The following is a 17,951-nucleotide window of genomic DNA, read 5'->3' as shown; positions in this document are numbered from 1 at the left end:
GGATAAATTTTACTTTACAAACTTTTAAGGGATCTGAATTTTTTGTAAAATGTGCCCATTACTTTAATAATAATAATAATAATAATAATAATATTTTTTTAAAAGAATAGACAGTGAAGGTGCAAGATGGTGACCATGGGGATGGAGTAGATGGCTAAATCTGAAAGACATATCCAAGGTTACAATACAAGTTGGTAATTTGGAAAGGGCAGAAGAAAAGGTTAATGAGGAGAAAAGGATAATGAAGTATTAGAGTATTTAACTAAGAAAGGATAGGCAAGTTGAAGAAAAGACTTAAATTTTTAAAAGTTCAATTGCAGACACATTAAAGTATCTGAAATATCTATTAGGTATCCAGTTAAAATTTTTCATAACTAGATAGAAATGCAAGTCTATAGATGAGGAAGCCAGAGTTAAAAGATACAGATTTGAAAATTATCAATAAATAAAACTGAGTGGGAGACATAATCCAAGGCTGGAACCTAGTATGTGCTACAGGACCTTCCATATTACCTCCAAATCACCTTCTGGTTATGTATCGAATAAATCAGAAACTGCTTGTGACAATTTTAACTAGTATTAAACTATGGACAATATAATATACTCAAATAACTATTCATGCCTCTTGCTTTTCCCTAAAAATATAAAAAGTTAAGGCTACCCTGGAAGCTCTAAAAAAGACGTAACGATGTATGGTCTGATGGTTTCTCTTATAACTCTAAAACCATGCCTTTGCTTATACTACTCAAATTCACTTTAATTTTGAATTGCTTTGATCTTTATAATTTATCTTTAGATTACTTTGTTTCTACTACTTTGTAAATCTTACAACAGCTTTTGACCAAAAGCAATATAATTCTGACCCGAAGTAATGATAATGCTTTATAATCTTCCTCTTAAAAGCAGAAGGTTAAAGAAAAATCTCTTGAAGGCATCTGAAATTAAGGTACTTTGGTCTTGATCAGTCATGCACACCAAGAACCAATTTATCTCTGCAATTAGTTTTCTCAGTGCACATTCTATGAGATTGGACAGGCAGGCCATTGAATGCAAAAAGTCCACACGGGTGTGTCTTAGCGGGAGACTAGGGACGGTTCCCACGTAGAAAGTAAACAAATTCTCTGTGAACAAACTGAAAACAGAATACTGCCTCACAGCCGCAGGAGCAAAAGAAAGTGATCTTTTACGGAAAGGAGATGGGAGGCTAGAGAGGACATTGGCCACAGGAAAACTCCTTCCCACCTGGTCCGACAGAGCAGCCTCTCAGCAGTGAGCATTTCACTTCTCAGCTTTCACCGAGGCCACAGCATGGCCTCCCTGTGTTCTAAGTTTGGGTCCTAGACTTCAACACCCCTTCCCCATTTCTCCTTTTACTACTGCTATGCCACTCAAAATCTCAATAAGGTGCCTGATTCCCTCTTATCTTTTAGATATGCTGCTATCATATAGGTAGTTTGGCCAATGAAATGTAAGCCTGCTGCAAAGAGCTAGTATCGTCTACGAGGAATGGGATAAGTGTCATCTGACAGGCTTCAACTTCTGATCAACTAGACACATAGAGTGTCATACTAAGAACAATCACATGAAAGAGTTGCTCACTAACATTCATGGATTTAATGTTTTCAATTTCAAGTCTCTAAACATCCATGACTTATAAAGCCAACATTATGCTAAGGCACAAATTTGAATCACGAGGTGTGTGTACACGTGTAACTTACTTAATGAATAGCCTCACTGGCTCTCCAGCAAGGTTCATAATCCATCCTCATGTTTACATTTCATGGGTGAAATTAAATGATGTGATGATATTTTTTAACTAAGGAGATTCGCAATGGTTTTAGGCCATATAAGCAAGAACTTCAATGGCCTACTATAATAAAAATGCTAAAGAATATCTTCTATAATAAAAGATAAAATTTTAAAAATGTACAAAGGACCTGAATTATCCAAAGAAGATACACAAATGGACAATAAGCACATTAAAAGATGTTCAAAATCATTATTCATTAAAGAAATATAAACCAAAACCACAATGAGATAGCACTTCACACCTTCTAGGATAACTATAATAAAAAGACAGACAATAACAAGTGTTGACACAAATGTACAGAAATTGGAGCCGTCCCTCACACACTGCTGCTGGGAAGGTAAAACAGCACAGCCATTCTGGAAAAACAGTCTGGCCATCTCTCAAAAAGTTAAACATGTAATTACCATGTGATCTGTCAATTCTGCTAGGTATATACACTGAGTGGCCAGATTATTATGATCTCTGAATGTATAATAATCTGGCCACTCAGTGTATATCCTATATAATAAAAGGATATACAAATTGTCCCCTCTACCCAGAGTTCCACCAGCAGGCAGGCTGGCCAGCCAACCGCCCATGTCCCCTCGCCCTGGCCAGGCTGGCCGGATCCCACCCATGTACGAATTCATGCACCAGGTCTCTAATACACACACACACACACACACTGAGTGAAACCATGTGTTTGTATAAAAACCTGCACCTGAATATTCATAGCATTATTCATAATAGCCAAATAGTGGAACCAACCCAATTGTCCATCAATTGATGAATGGAAAAATAAAATGTGGTATATTCATACAATGGAATATTATTCAGACATAAAAAGAAATAAAGTATTGAAACATGGCATGCTATATTATGCTAAGTGGAAGTCACACACAGAAGGCCACATATTGTATGATTCCAAATCCATAGAGACAGAAAGTAGATCAGTGGTAGCCAATGATTGGGGGAGGGAGGAATGGGGAATTCAGGGTTTCTTTTTGGGGGAGTGAAAATGATCCAGAATTAGATAGTGGTGATAATAACACAATCTTGTGAATATATCGTACTAAAAACCACTGAAATATGTACTCTAAATAGGTGAGTTTTGTCATATGTGAATTACTCAATTAAAAGAACACCTTCTATAAAAGCCCTTGATGATGGGATAATAAAGACTATGAGACATTAGAATGACTGAAATAGAATACTGTGGAATCATTAGAAGATATGAAAGATTTTTCTATTGTAAAATAAAAAATCTGACCATTTCTATAATAGCTGAAAGATGAACAATCCTTTTCTTGTTTGGTGACTAAAAAAGAAAATGTTTGCTGAACCAAAATCATAGTTAGGTAATGAAGAGCAAGTCAAAAACTGTGAAAACATACTGTTCTAATTCTTAACTATTACTATTTAGTTGCTGTACACTGAAATTCATTCAGTAGGTTGAAAAAATCTGTACAGGCAATCAATATTAATGAAATATCTAAAGCAAATTCATAGTCTGAAGAGATTTATGTGATCTTTCTCTATTGCACATCTAATAGTTTCCAGCTTTAACAAATTGCATAGCTCCAGACCTACAGGCTTTCTGTTGTAGTTACGTGGAAAGTTGCCAAAAAATGTTTCCTGCTAAAATAGCTTTATCCTTTGTCATTTTACTGCTAAGATTCATAGAACATTTGACAAATTTGCATAATTTGTAAGATTAAAAGATTTAATATATATATTTAAATGTCACTCTTTGATAAGTTAAATAAATTACAGCCCACAGTGGAAGTTTGAAGATAAAACCCATAAAGCCTTTATGTTTGTTTGGCTATAGCTGGGAGTTAGGAATAGAGACCATGAGGGGTGGGTGTGGGGCGGGGAGAGAACCTTTACATACTTCATCACTTGTAAAATCCTAACAAACACAGACAGCCACAAATTCCAGAGCTCTCCCAGTTCACATAACACTAGTGTTATTTAAGTGCGATATTATCCTGTTTGATAACACCCTGCTTAAAATGTCTATCCACAAACAATAATGTAAGATTATACTTAGCTGGATATTTTAATAGAGTTGAATTGTCAACTGGCTATGACATAAAGTTGGGGGAGGGGGGGGCGGAAATAGGTAAATTTCTACCTATAAATAAAAATGATTTTAAATTACATACACATTACATATTTTAAAATATAGACAATTATATATATGTGTGTGTGTGTATATATATATATATATATATATATGTGTGTGTGTGTGTGTATGTGTGTGTGTGTGTGTATGAAACCGTTTTATTGAGGTATACTTTACATATAACAAGATCACCATGTAAGTATATACACTGAGTGGCCAGATTATTATGCGTTCAGAGATAATAATCTGGCCACTCAGTGAGTGTGTGTGTGTGTGTGTGTGTGTGTATGTATTAGAGGCCCGGTGCATGAATTCGTGCATGGGTGGGATCCGGCCAGCCTGGCCAGGGCGAGGGGACATGGGCGGTTGGCTGGCCGGCCTGCCTGCTGGTCGAACTCCTGGTTGAGGGGACAATTTGCATATTAGCCTTTTATTATATAGGATTATATAGTATATACACTGAGTGGCCAGATTATTATGCATTCAGAGATCATAATAACCTGGCCACTCAAGTGTATATATAGTTCAATGACTTTCAGTAATTTATACAGTTGTGTAACCATCACCACAAAAAGTTCCCTTGTTCCTGTTTGCAATCAATCCCCACTCCCACAGCCAGTCCCAGGGAACCACCGATCTGCTTTTTGTTTCCACAGTTTTACCTGTTCTAGGAATTGCATATAAATAGAATCATACAATGTTGTCTTATTTCCTTTATTTGAGGATCATCTATATTGTTGCATGTATTTATATTGATATTTTGTTCCTTTCAATGCTAAGAAGTGTTCCATTTTATGGATATATCACAATTAATTTATTTATTCATCTGTATGGATTATTTCAAATTTTTGGATCCTGTGAACAATACTGCTATGAATAATTGCATACAAGTCTTTGTATGAAAATATGTGTTCATTGTTCTTGTGTAGATACCGAATGGAATTGATGAGTCAACAATTACATGTTTAGCTGCAAAACTGTTTTCCAAAGTAGTCACACTATTTTACATGTACAGCAGCAATGTATGAAGTTTCTCCACATTCCTGCCAACACTTAGTATTGCCAGTCTTTGATAATATGGGCATTCTAGTGGGTATCAAGTATATCATATTGTGGTATTAATTTGTATTTCTCAATGGCCAATAATGCCGAGTATCTTTTAATGTGCCTATTAGCTATTCAAGTGTTTTCTTCAGTAAAATTATTTATTTATATCATTTGTCAAAAATATATTTTTTAAAATATGTTTTTATTGATTTTCAGAGAAGAGAGAGAGAGAGAGAGATAGAAACATAAGAGATGAGGGGATCCAAGATGGCTGCGCCCAGGTGAACACCTAGCCGCAGCTGCACACAACTATTTCAATAAAATACAACTAAAATATAAAACGGACATTGCCCAGAACTACAGGAAGGTTGAGTTACTGGAAATTCTACAACGAGAAGCAAAGAAAAAACCAGAAGGAGGCGCGGAGGAGCTGGAAAAGCCCAAGGTACGGAGACACGCGGCACACGGAGAGGATGGAGCCAGAGAGGAGGGGGAGGCGGAGTGCCTGGCTGGCGTTCCCTAGAGGAAAGGAGATAAAACTCCGACTGTGCTAGGCCCCCGACTGCTCTGAACCCCAGTTCTAGGCCAGACCCCGGGGACCCAAGCTCAGCCATAGGGAGCCGGGCTGTAAGGCGGGACCCGGGGAAGCGGCGAAAGGAGGTCCCGGCAGCGCACACTGCGCGCAGAGAAGGGACGGTCGGCTGTGCCGCGGGATTGCCCTGGCCGGAAGGAGACTGGGGCTCCAGACTGCTCTGAATGCCACCTCCAACTCCACTTCCAACTGAACTGAACCCCAATACCGGGCTCATTGGGGGAGAGCATAGACTGTTTGGCAGCAGGCGAAAATCGAGGGCACCTTTCTCTCAGAGACCCCGGCAGCGAGCACTGAAGGACCCGCAGAGGGCGGGGCTGACGGAAGCCAAGCTGCAGGCTCCACCCTGAAACCCTGTCCCATCTGTAACTGCGAAATGCTACAACAAAATAGATCACAAACGAAAGAAATAGAAGACAAAAAGCGTCTGGATATAGAGTTCAAATCTACGCTTTTCAAGAATTTCCTAGAAAAGGTGGATAAGACCTATGAGGATATGAAAAGAGATCAACTAGAATTAATAAGGAATCAACAAGAAATGATAAGGGATCAACAAGAAATGATAAGGGATCAACAAGAAATAAAGAATACATTGTCTGAAATAAAACATATTTTACAGAGTCCTAAAGACAGAAGGGAAGATCACAAGAATCAAGTCAAAGATTTGGAACATAAAGAGCCAGAAGACACTCCTCCACAGAAGCTAGAAGGCAAGAGAATCCAGAAAATTGAAAATAATGTAAGAAACCTCTGGGACAACTTCAAGCGAACCAACATCAGAATTATGGGGGTCCCAGAAGATGAGAGAGAGCAAGATATCGAAAACATAATGAAAGAAATAGTGACAGAAAACTTCCCCCACCTGGTGAAAGAATTAGACTTACAAGTCCAGGAAGCGCACAGAACTCCAAACAAAAGGAATCCAAAGAGGACCATACCAAGACACCTCATAATTAAAATTCCAAGAGCAAAAGACAAAGAGAGAATATTAAAAGAAGCAAGAGCAAAGAAGGTAGTTACCTATAAAGGAGCACCTATACGATTGTCAGCTGACTTCTCAACAGAAACCATGCAGGCCAGAAGGGAATGGCAAGAAATATTCAAGGTGATGAATAGTAAGAACCTACAGCCAAAGATAATCTACCCAGCAAAGCTATCACTCAGAATCGAAGGTCAGATAAAGAGCTTCACTAATAAAAAAAAGCTAAAGGAGTTCATCACCACCAAACCAGAATTATATGAATTGCTGAAGGGGGTTCTTTCAGAAGAAAAAGTAAACAAAGATAAAAATTATGAACAACAAATACGTAACTATCAACAAGTGAATCTAAAAACCAAGGAAATTAAAAAAAAAATCTGATGAACAATAGTAACTGTTGAATATAATAGAAACAGAGCTATGGAAGGGGAGTGAACTGACGATTCTTGGGGAAAAGGGGAGAGGGGGGCGTGGGAAGAGACTGAACATAAACTGTGCACCTATGGATGAGGACAATGGGGAGTGGGGAAAGGGCAGAGGGTGGGGTGGGAACCTGGTGGAGGAGAGCAATGGTGGGGGGGGAAAAGGAACATTTGTAATAATATGAACAATAAAAACTTATTTAAAAAAAGAAAAAAAAAAAAAGAAACATCAGAGACGAGAGAGAATCATTGATAGGCTGCTTCTGCATGCCCCCTACTGGAGATCAAGCCTGCAATCCAGGCATGTGCCCTTGACCAGAATTGAACCCGGAACCCTTCAGTCCACAGACCAAAGCTCTAGCCACTGAGCCAAACTGGCTAAGGCCCGAAAAGGTTTTTTAATACTGCTTGTATTAGCCAGGGAAATGCTTCAAAACACAACTGAGATCCGTTGCACTGAGGAATTCATTATTTTCTACTCCTATTACTGACTCCTGGCTTCCAGCAGCCAAGCTTACCTGGGCAGGTTTGGATTTGAGAGCTAATTAGTTCTGTGCTGGTAGCAAAGAGTTCATATTGAGATAATTTTTTAAAAATACATTTTTATTGAGAGGGAGAGAGAGATAGAAACATCAATGATGAGAGAGAATCATTGACTGGCTGCCTCCTGCATGGACGTGGGCCCGGATGGGGACTCGAACCAGCGGGCTCTGACAGGGAATTGAACCGTGACCTCCTGGTTCATAGGTCGACATTCAACCACTGAGCCACGCCAGCTGGGCTTGAGATGATTTTTAATACCCAGCAGACTGTCTTTCTTTATACTGTATCTCTTATATTGCATGTTACTTTTGGTATCAGCTTTATTCTTTGCCAACTATACTGGTAAGATAGTTCTGCTGATGTTTTATTGTTTATTGGTGAACATAACTTCATTAATACTTTTTGGAAAACTTATAAAACTCAAATGAATAAGTCTTCTTCATAACCAATTTGGAATTATTCCTAATAAAGTGATAAAATATGTAAAAAATACTTTGAACTAAATTATACAAAAATATTACTAAGTATGCAGTTAGACTATGCTTAGGAAAAGGTTTACAGATTTAAATAGATGTATTAGTAAGAACAAATGCTAAATATTAATGAATTAAATATCTGTGTAAGAAGATACAGGAAATAAAAAAAATAAAAAAATAGGGCCACAGAAAGTTGAAGGAGGTCAGAAAGAGCAGAAATAAATGAACCAGAAAACAAATAGTAGAGAGAAATAAAAAGCCAGAGTTCGGTTCTTTGCTCCTAATAAAATGGATAGATTCCTGGAGAATCAGGTCAAGGAAAAAAATAGGTAACTAGTGTTAGAGAGAAAGGTGGATATTATAACTCATCCCCCAAATGGTAATAAAAGAATTTTATAAAAATGTATGCCAATGAATTTTTTTAAAAATATATTTTATTGATTTTTTACAGAGAGAAAGGGAGAGAGATAGACTCGTCGATGAAAGAGAAACATCGATGAGAGAGCTAGAAACGTCGATGAAAGAGAAACATCGACCAGCTGCCTCTTGTACACCCCCTACCGGGGATGTGCCCGCAACCAATGTACATGCCCTTGATCGGAATCAAACCTGGGACCTTTCAGTCCACAGACCGACGCTCTACCACTGAGCCAAACCGGTTTCGGCTGCCAATGAATTTTTAAAATATGAGGTAAATTTCTAGAAAAATACAACTCACCAAAACCAACACAAAAAAAGAAATAAGAAATTTAAATAATAATGGAATGGTTAAATAAACTGAATTTGTAATTAAACTAAAGAAATAAAATTTATAATAAAAATCCTTCTCAATAAGGTGGTTTTATCAGCTAATTCTATCAGTTGTCTAGGGCAGAAATAATTTTAATTTACACGAATTATTCCACAGAATAAAAAAAAAAGTGACCATTCCTTGTTTTATACAGTCAACAACAACAAAAAGTATAAACTAAAAATAAGAAGGAAATGAACACAGAATAATAATAAAGTCAGAATAATGGGTATCCTTAGGTAAGAGGGAAGTTGTAATTGGGAAGGGCAGTCAGGTAGGCTTCTGGGGTCTGGCAGTATGTTTCTTGACTAGGAGGTAGTCTCCACCAATTTGTTCTATAATAAATCATTAAGATGCATATTTCTGTGCATAAACCTTGCTGTATGTGTATTATAATTCATAATAAAATTTTTATTTAAATATATGGGACCAGTGTCACTTAATAAGAGAATAGTATAAATATTTGTTGACTCTCATTCTTAGATTTCAGTAGTTTTCTTAACTCTATCCTTACTCTAACAGATTTACAATTTCCATTTCTTTGAGATGACTTTTTAGAGATTAATCTCTTTAATATTTATTAGAGTCCAAATTCTATCAACATACATTATACTGAAATAAGTCATTATAATTTACATTTTCTCATAATATATCTATTGAATATTCTATATTGCCTAACATGGGACATTGTTTTTAAAACCAAAAATTTAATTATGGGTGATAACACACAGAGATTCACCAATAATCTGTATGTCTGCACGGTGCATATTATAAAGACAAATGAGATGGGACCAAATAAACATCAACTCAACAGTTTTTCTGGGAACTTGCACAATCTATTTCCTATCATTGATCATTTTAATCTATTTGTTTTCAGTCTTTTGTCTATTCAGCCATAGTTCAAAACCCAGGCATCTGTTTAGATGTAAAAAGCTTTCACAGTAACAGGAAATTTGATTTAATGATCTAAAAAGTGAATGATCTTTTATTAAGACCAAGCCATTTTACTTCTTTAAAACTATACTAGAAGAAACAGCTAAGTGAATTTCAAATTCTATTTTGACAGCAATTATAAAGCCTATAGTGAACTATTGTTCCTACCCATCTTTCTAAACAACTTTTAACAAGTCCTTTAAGGTGAATAATAAGTATCAAAATATAGTGGACTAAAACAATTCCAACTCAAATTATGGAGATGAAAAACCCAAACTTAGGTCTGTACACTGTCCTGAATTGAATAAACTTGAATAAAAGTAGTATTTTTATCATAAAGTTTCTCACTTTTGGAACATGAGGATTAAATTCCACAGCTCTATGAATTGCTTCCACAGCGTTAATTTCTGCTGTGCTTAACCCTCTTCTGGAGGCTGTTTCTGGAGAGAATCTGTAAGAAAACCACAAAATTAAGAAATGAATATTTAAAAAATATATATGGATTTAGATCATAATCTAATAAGAGTTTCTGGTGATGATCAAAGACAAAACCAAATAACTATTAAACATCAAATTAAAGCCTTGGTCCAACATATAATAAAGGCAGCGTAAGAAATGGAAATCTTCAAATTTAGGTAATGAAGGACTACAAAAGAGGACCACTGAAGGCACACTTTGGGAAAAAGAATAAAAGATGAAAGGCTACATGGGGATATCCAGAGAATCTCCCAAAACAGAAGCACATTCTTATTAAATTTTCACAAAAAGCAGACTGTGAATACTCCATTCTAATTGGTATAAGTAGCAGTCTAAAGTAACCAACCTTTTGGTTGGTTTCTGGACATCTGATTTGTGAAATAAAGTGGAATTCATTAAAGGCAGCCACAAACGCAAGAAATACAGAAAAAGTCTCAGAGCCTCCTAAGATCAAGGTTATTCAGAAGGAAGTAGAAAGGAAAGCGAGCATTGCTCAAAGTCAGAGGATGGCAAACATAATACTGAGTTCAACAGTCTTTCTAAATTATTGTAGTTCCCGTAACTACTTACTTATCTGAAACAGTCCTTGTCTTCAACAGTGCTGCTGTATAACAGATTGCTGCTGACTTTGGAAGGCTTATATCTGTAATAATAATTTCCAATTTTTAAGTAAGAATTACCAAAAATACCTAAAGACAATTTTTAATAAAAATAATTCAAAGGACAAATTCAACAGATACAATTTAGTACTAGAAGCATGTGGACATGTAGTTGGAAAACCTGAGTCTTGGGAGAAAAACTAAGATTCAAAAAACAATAGAAATATTTAATAGTATTTAAATCTATTGTAGATCAAGAATAAGACAAAAATGTCCACTTTCACTACTCTTATCTATAATAATAAAAGTGTAATATGCTAATTAGACCAGACAGCCAAATGACCTTTCGGACATCCTCTGGACGACCTTCTGAATGAAGCCGGGCTATGACGGCCACGGCAAGTCGCAACGGCTGCGAGGGCTGAGCCCCTTGCACAAATTTCATGCATCGGGCCTCTAGTTCAACATAATATTGGAAGTCCTAGTCACAGCAATCAGATAGAAAGAGAAAAAGAAAATTGGAAAGGAAAATGTAAAATGTTACTATTTGCAAATGACATGATACCCTAAAGATTCCACCAGAAATATATTAGAATAAATGAAGTCAGTAAAATCTGAGAATACAAAATTAATAGTCAGAAATCTATTGCATTTTTATACACTAGACATAAACTATCAGAAAGAAAAATTAAGAGCATAACCCCAATTATAATTGCATCAAAAAGAATAAAATACTGCCTGGCCAGTATGGCTCAATGGTTGAGCACTGACCCATGAACCTGGAGGTCATGATTCGATGCCTGATAGAGCACATGCCTGAGTTGTAGGCTTGATCCCCAGTGGGGGTATGTAGAAGGCAGCTGATCGATGATGCTTCTCTCTCATTGATGTTTTTAATTCTCTATCTCTTTCCCTTTCTCTTTCTCTTTTCAGTAAAAACATATTTAAAAAAGAAATACATAGAAATAAATTTAACCAAAGAGATAAAAGATCTCTGCTATGAAAACTGTAAGACATTGGTGAAAGAAATTGAAGAAGACACAAATAAATGGAAGGATATACAAGCTTATGGATTGAAAGAATTAATATTGTCAAAATCAATATCACTCAAAGCAATCTATGCATTTAATGCAATCCCTATCAAAATACCAATGGAATGGCATTTTTTCATAGAACTAGAACAAATAATCCTAAAATTTATGTGGGATCATACAAAAAACACATAGCCAAAGCAATCTTTGAGAAAAAATAACAGAATTGGAGGTATTATGCTACCTAAATTCAAATTATACAATATTACAAAGCTATAATAATCAAAACAGTATGGTCTTGGGTGGCACAAAAAAGACACACAGATCAACAAAATGACCAGAATGACCTGTTACTATGACATGCACTGTGATGGCCAACTGGCCCAATTGGGCCCTGATCAGCCCTCCCAACCGTTCACAGCCCCTCTGCCCAGCTGGCAGGCCAACCTCCTGTGTCCCTTAACCCCCACCAGCCTGCCACACCCCACCGTGCATGAATTCACGCACAGGGCCTCTAGCAGTCAATAATAGTGTAATAACTATATATGAAGTCAGATGGGTACTAGGCTCATCTGCTGATTACCTCATAAGATATACTAATCACTATGATATATACCTGAACCTAATTTAATACCATATGTCAACTAAAATTAAAAAATAATGCCTAAAATAACATTATTAGGAGAGTATAAATTCAAACAGAATTCCTTTGAAATTTTAGACTATAGATGTTCCAGCAAATAAAGAACCAAAAACCTAAATTGCTTTTAAAACTTCACAATTCTAGAATGGTAAAAACTGGGGACTCATAAAAATAACTGAAAACACAGAAGCATATCCAATTTGCATATTAGGCTTTTATTATATAGAATTATAAAAACTGTTAAGTTGTGAGTTTTATTTTAGATTTAATGAATCAGGACTTTTCTGCTGTTTTATATTTGATTCCTAAGCTTGTTCATCATAAGCATCATAAGCAGGCCATGTATCTGATCAGTTACATATGGAAAGAATTTCTCATAAATTTCTCCATGAGCCCACAGTATTCTGAAGCAGTTCCTAAGAATTCCAGATGTTTAAAAGAAATAAACTTCTCTTTCCAAGTGTAACACACTTCAAACCTGCCAAGTCACAGGGATTCCCAAGCTAATGGGAAGGAACTTACAAATGGACAAGTGTGAATAAAACTAGTATGTTCTCTTATAGTGAAAGATATGATCAGAAGCTTTATGCTAGTTAGGATATATGCAGCTTGGGTTTAAAAGCTGATGACTCACTCAGAATGAGGAGAAAGGCTATGCTTTGTAAAATTCTCCCAACTTCATTTCCCAACACCCAACAGTTAAATTTGTACTGTTATAGTATAACTACAGGCCCGAAATTCATGCACTGGGAGGGTTCCTTGGCCTGGCCTGCAATCAGGGTCAATCTGTGAGGTGACTGGCACCCAACTTGGCCAGCCTGGCACTGCCCACTAGCCAGCCCCGCCCCCCCACCTGTGCCTGGTCACAGGGCGACAGGCAGGGCTATTAGGGGCCCCCCTGCTGGCACCAGCCTTGGCTGGCCTGGGGCTTGAGGGCTGGGGCCAGCTCCTGTGTTGAGCATCTGCCCCCTGGTGGTCAATGCACAACTGGTCAGTGACCAGTCGTTCCACCCTTTGGCTAATTTGCATATTAGGCTTTTATTATTTAGGATAATAAAAACCATGTGATCAACTAAAACAAGTATCACTCACCATCATATTTTGCTAGGACTGCCTGAACATCTGCATAGGCCTGTAATTCTAAAAGTGATTCTAGGAGATTTTCATGGATGTTCCACATGGTAAGAGGAGGAAATTCTTTCATCAACTGTATAGTAAAAGGAAGAAAAGATTAAAATTACAGCAAAGAAACTCAACATAGTGAGTCAGATTCACTGAAATAGAAATTCTTTTGTTTCGTAACAAAACTGTGGAGGCTCTATCCTTAAGCAATAATTATCTTTTCATAAAAACTGTCACAATTAAAAAACAATGATTCTACATTAAAATAACTGGCAACTCAAACCACATTTTTAGTTTTTTGAAGAATATGAAGGTCCAGTTATCAAATTCACTTACATCTCTCATTATTTTTACTGCTTCTCTTATTCTTCCTAATTTTCTTGCACACATTGCCAATCTTCTTTTAATATAAGCCAGTACATTGGTATCTCTCCCTATTTAAAAAAAATGACACAGCTATCATTTTTGTAGTATGATTTTCTATTTCATTAACATACCCATTAATTTTATTTGCTTACTCTGGCAGCTTTAATGAAAATTAAATTGTGTCAGAATGGAAAAATATTAATGATTGTTGTATTTGGATGATGACCATTAAATGTGGATTCATTACGCTGCTCTATTTGTGTATATGTTTGAAGTTTCTTATATTAAAAGCTTACATTGAATTACTTTTACCTCTACCAATAGGTAATATGAGAATATAGAAAGTAATCTGTGGCCGAAGCCGGTTTGGCTCAGTGGATGGAGCGTTGGCCTGTGGACTGAGGGGTCCCGGGTTCGATTCGTCAGGGGCATGTACCGTGGTTGCAGGCACATCCCCGGTGGGGGTCATGCAGGAGGCAGCTGATCGATGATTCTCTCTCATCGATGTTTCTGACTCTCTATCCCTCTCTCTTCCTCTCTGTAAAAAATCAATAAAATATATATATTTTAAAAAGTAATCTATGTATACTTAACAAATGCATGTTAATATTAATATAAAAAAGCACATATAATAAGTAACATTAACCTATTATTTTACATTTCTGCATAAACAATCTATTATTTTAACATCATTTATTGTTTTAACTGAAAAAAGATTTTTAAAGACAAAATTTCCATGGCTAGTGCAAACTTTTGCTCAATAGATTCTAACTAATAAACTATAAAATTACTTCTAGAAAGAGCTAATAGTTCTGCAAGTATTTCATAACGATATTTGAGACAATACAAGGACAAATGGTGTAACTTTTTTATAAATACAATTTCATTAGTTCCAGGCTGCAAAATCACATATTCTCACAGTTGTGTTTTGTAACAAGCATTAATGAAACATTCTGTATACATCAATGTTTAGTTAGAGAGAAAACGTTACACAAATTTTGATTTCCACAAATAAAAGATTTAGAACTTAACTGCTAGCAGATAATGCATTATGTAAACATATGTCAATTTTTGGCCCACTATCTACCAACATCATGAAACTAACTCTCTGGCCACACAAAAACAGCAGGAAGCAGCAGTACTACATATTCTAACATCTTTGGTAAAAGGGTCTCAATCATAATTGGGAAAGTATCTCTGTAAGAAGAAAGAACGAACCTCAGTTGCTATGGCTTATAAGATCTCAAACACAACAGAGAAAAATCAACCAAAGAAAGAAACCATGCCAAGTAAGGCTGGTTTTTGTACTAAAGGGGCCACTATACAGAGATACATACAGTCTGAAGAGCAAACCAATTGAGGTCCCCCTTACGATTGCTTGGGGTAAGGTAAGGATAAAGGTAATAGCTGCTTGTCATTACTAGAAGGGTCTCATGGTTCTTTCTGAGTTGTGTTTCTCCGATAATCAGCCCAATTCTCATATGAAATAAATTACTATTAAGTCTTAGAGCAGCACATCCCTCAATAACCAGAGCAGATCTGTTTCCTTCCACGAGCATTCTCTAGCTAGTATGTACTTCAGTCTTTCTGGCTTGTAGATATTATGAATAGATGATCACTTAGGAAAAGTAGCTAACCTCTAAGTATTAAGTTTATTATTGTTGGTGTTTTAAACATAAAAGAGCTAATTGCAGGACCTGAAAAACAGATAAAAATTAGTTCGAATTTGCTTACTCAGTTGGGCTTCATGCTGAGGACTTTGGTGCTGACACTGCTGCGACCGCCTATAAATCGTTTCTCCTGCCTTGAGTGCCTGCTTAAATAACTTCTCAACATCGACAATAGTTGTTGCTTCTTCCTCAGCCAATAGAATATATGCAGAGGCACAGCTACAGAGAAAGCAAGCAACACAATTTAAACAGTAAAGCAAATATATCTCTTAGGTATGTCCCTTTGTTCTATGTTATATTTCCCTGCCTTTCCCTATATTTTCCATCTCTTTAAGAATAAAAACAACTTCCATCAGTAATGTATTAGGGGCATACTAGTATACCCTTTATGTCTTATTTGCACATTTTTCCATTTCCTATCTTTCTTTCCCTCCCTTTGCTTTCTTTTACTTCTATATTCATTCTGATCCGTTATCCTGTATTTTCCTTTTGTGGAAGAGGGAGAAAAGAAGATGTATAAAAAATTACCTAACAGTTGTTCAAGGGATGATGTACTCTAGTGGTCATGCCTGCTCTTAATCACTATGTACTTTGTAATATTCATCAAACGGATAACGGAGGTATAGGAAAGTGTGACGTTTGACAAGAATATCCCATGGCCAATCAGGCACCTTTACAATTGGACTCAGAAACATATTTCAGGACTAGACTTTTTCACTACACTGAGTATTTCCTGTTTGTGCTGCCCCGTCCTCTCTCAGACTTATCAACAACAGTGCTGCAGCAAAACATCCCATGATCTGCAGCCTAGTCTTTCCTCACACCCATGCTGACTCCCAGTTTCCTTTTCTTCACCCCACCAAAACATAGATTTGTCTTTATATCCTTTAAGTCAAAAGCTGGATAATAAAATAAACAAACTGGTTTGGGGACAAAAAGAAAGAGAAACAGAAAGTTTCTTTTCCATTCCCAGAAATAACTAGTTCATCTCTCTTCTAGAGACAATATCCCAGTTCTGATTATCTAAGTATAGACTGTCCAGTATTGTGGTCACTGGCCTCATGTATAATAGTTATTGAGCATTTGAAATGTGTCTAGTCCAAACTGAGATGCACACCAGTCAGTGTATGGTCAGTGCAAAACGCACACTGAATTTTGAAGACTTAAAAGAATATAAAATACTTAATTTATTTTTAACGTTGAATATATGTTAAAACATATTAATATGTTGAATATAGCTAATGAAATATATTCTTCAAGTTAATTGCATATATTTTTTACTTTTTAAATGTGGCTACCAGAAAATTTGTTACATATATGATTTGCATTACAACAGGGGAGAAATTATTAATAAAAGTACAAGGTGGGCATGGAACAAAAGTGATGGCAAGATAGCAACAAAAAAATTGGAAACAAGCCCTGGCTGATATGACTCATTTGGTTAAGCATCATTCCATGCACCAAGAAGTCATGGGTTTGATTCCAGGTCAGGGCTCATGCCCAGGTTATAGGCTTGATCCCCAGTAAGGGGGCATGCAGAAAGCAGTCAATTGATCAATCTATTGATGTTTCTCTCTCCTCTCCCTTCTTCTTTAAAATCAATAAAAACTTTTTTTTTTTTTTTTAAAGTTCTTTTTCACTGGGGACAAGACAGATCTTTCATTTGGAAAATGCAAATCACACCATTTCAGCATCCTTCAACTAATACCTTAATTTGAGGTATATAATTTCACTAAAAGAGACTACTTCATTATTTTATATTGGGTTAAATTAGTAATCTACCCTTATAAATTATTTTAGCTTCATAGTAAGTTTTGAAATCAGGAAGAAAGTCCTCAAACTTTATTCTTCTTTTACAAGACTGTTTTGGCTATTTGAGATCTCTTGCAATTCTAAGTGAATTTTATAATCAGCTTGTCCTTTCTACAAAAAATAGCAACCGACATTTTGATCAAAATTGCATTGAATTTGTAGATCAACTGGAGGAGTAGTGCTATCTTAAAAATATTAAATCTTCCAATCCATGAACATGGGATGTCTTTCCATTTTTAGGTCAACTTCTTTCAACAATACTTTTTAGTTTTCAGTATACAAGTCTTCTACCTCCTTGATTCCCACTGGGGATCGAGGCTGCAATCTTGACATGTGCCCTGACCAGGAATGGATCCATGACCTCCTGGTTTATAGGCCCATGCTCACCACTGAGCCACACCAGCTGGGCTAAACTAAACTTCTTATGTTAATGTTTTTTATGCTATTGTAAATGGAATGGTTTTCTTATTTTCCTTTTCAGTTAGTTCATTGCTAGTGTACAGAAATACAACTTATTTTTATATGTTGATCT

At 36.3% G+C, this 17,951-nt stretch overlaps 1 protein-coding gene across 6 annotated transcripts in view; it reads right to left on the bottom strand.

Moving 5' to 3' along the window:
• ST7L (suppression of tumorigenicity 7 like) overlaps nucleotides 1–17,951 on the bottom strand; it is a 70,897-nt gene that overhangs the window by 32,089 nt on the left and 20,857 nt on the right. For all 6 annotated transcript variants that reach the window (XM_084866208.1, XM_084866209.1, XM_084866210.1 and 3 more), the window contains exons 7-11: nucleotides 15,672–15,826; nucleotides 13,908–14,005; nucleotides 13,542–13,656; nucleotides 10,747–10,819; nucleotides 10,048–10,150 (exon numbers count right to left, since the gene is read on the bottom strand). In XM_084866208.1, coding sequence (XP_084722334.1) covers nucleotides 10,048–10,150; nucleotides 10,747–10,819; nucleotides 13,542–13,656; nucleotides 13,908–14,005; nucleotides 15,672–15,826 — 544 coding nt within the window. The remainder of the gene's footprint in view (nucleotides 1–10,047; nucleotides 10,151–10,746; nucleotides 10,820–13,541; nucleotides 13,657–13,907; nucleotides 14,006–15,671; nucleotides 15,827–17,951) is intronic.

The sequence above is a fragment of the Pipistrellus hanaki genome (assembly GCF_964339955.1).
Source record: "Pipistrellus hanaki genome assembly, chromosome: 18".
NCBI lineage: Eukaryota > Metazoa > Chordata > Mammalia > Chiroptera > Vespertilionidae > Pipistrellus > Pipistrellus hanaki.
Note: the sequence above shows the minus strand (reverse complement) of the source record. Positions and strands in the feature narration are given on the sequence as shown.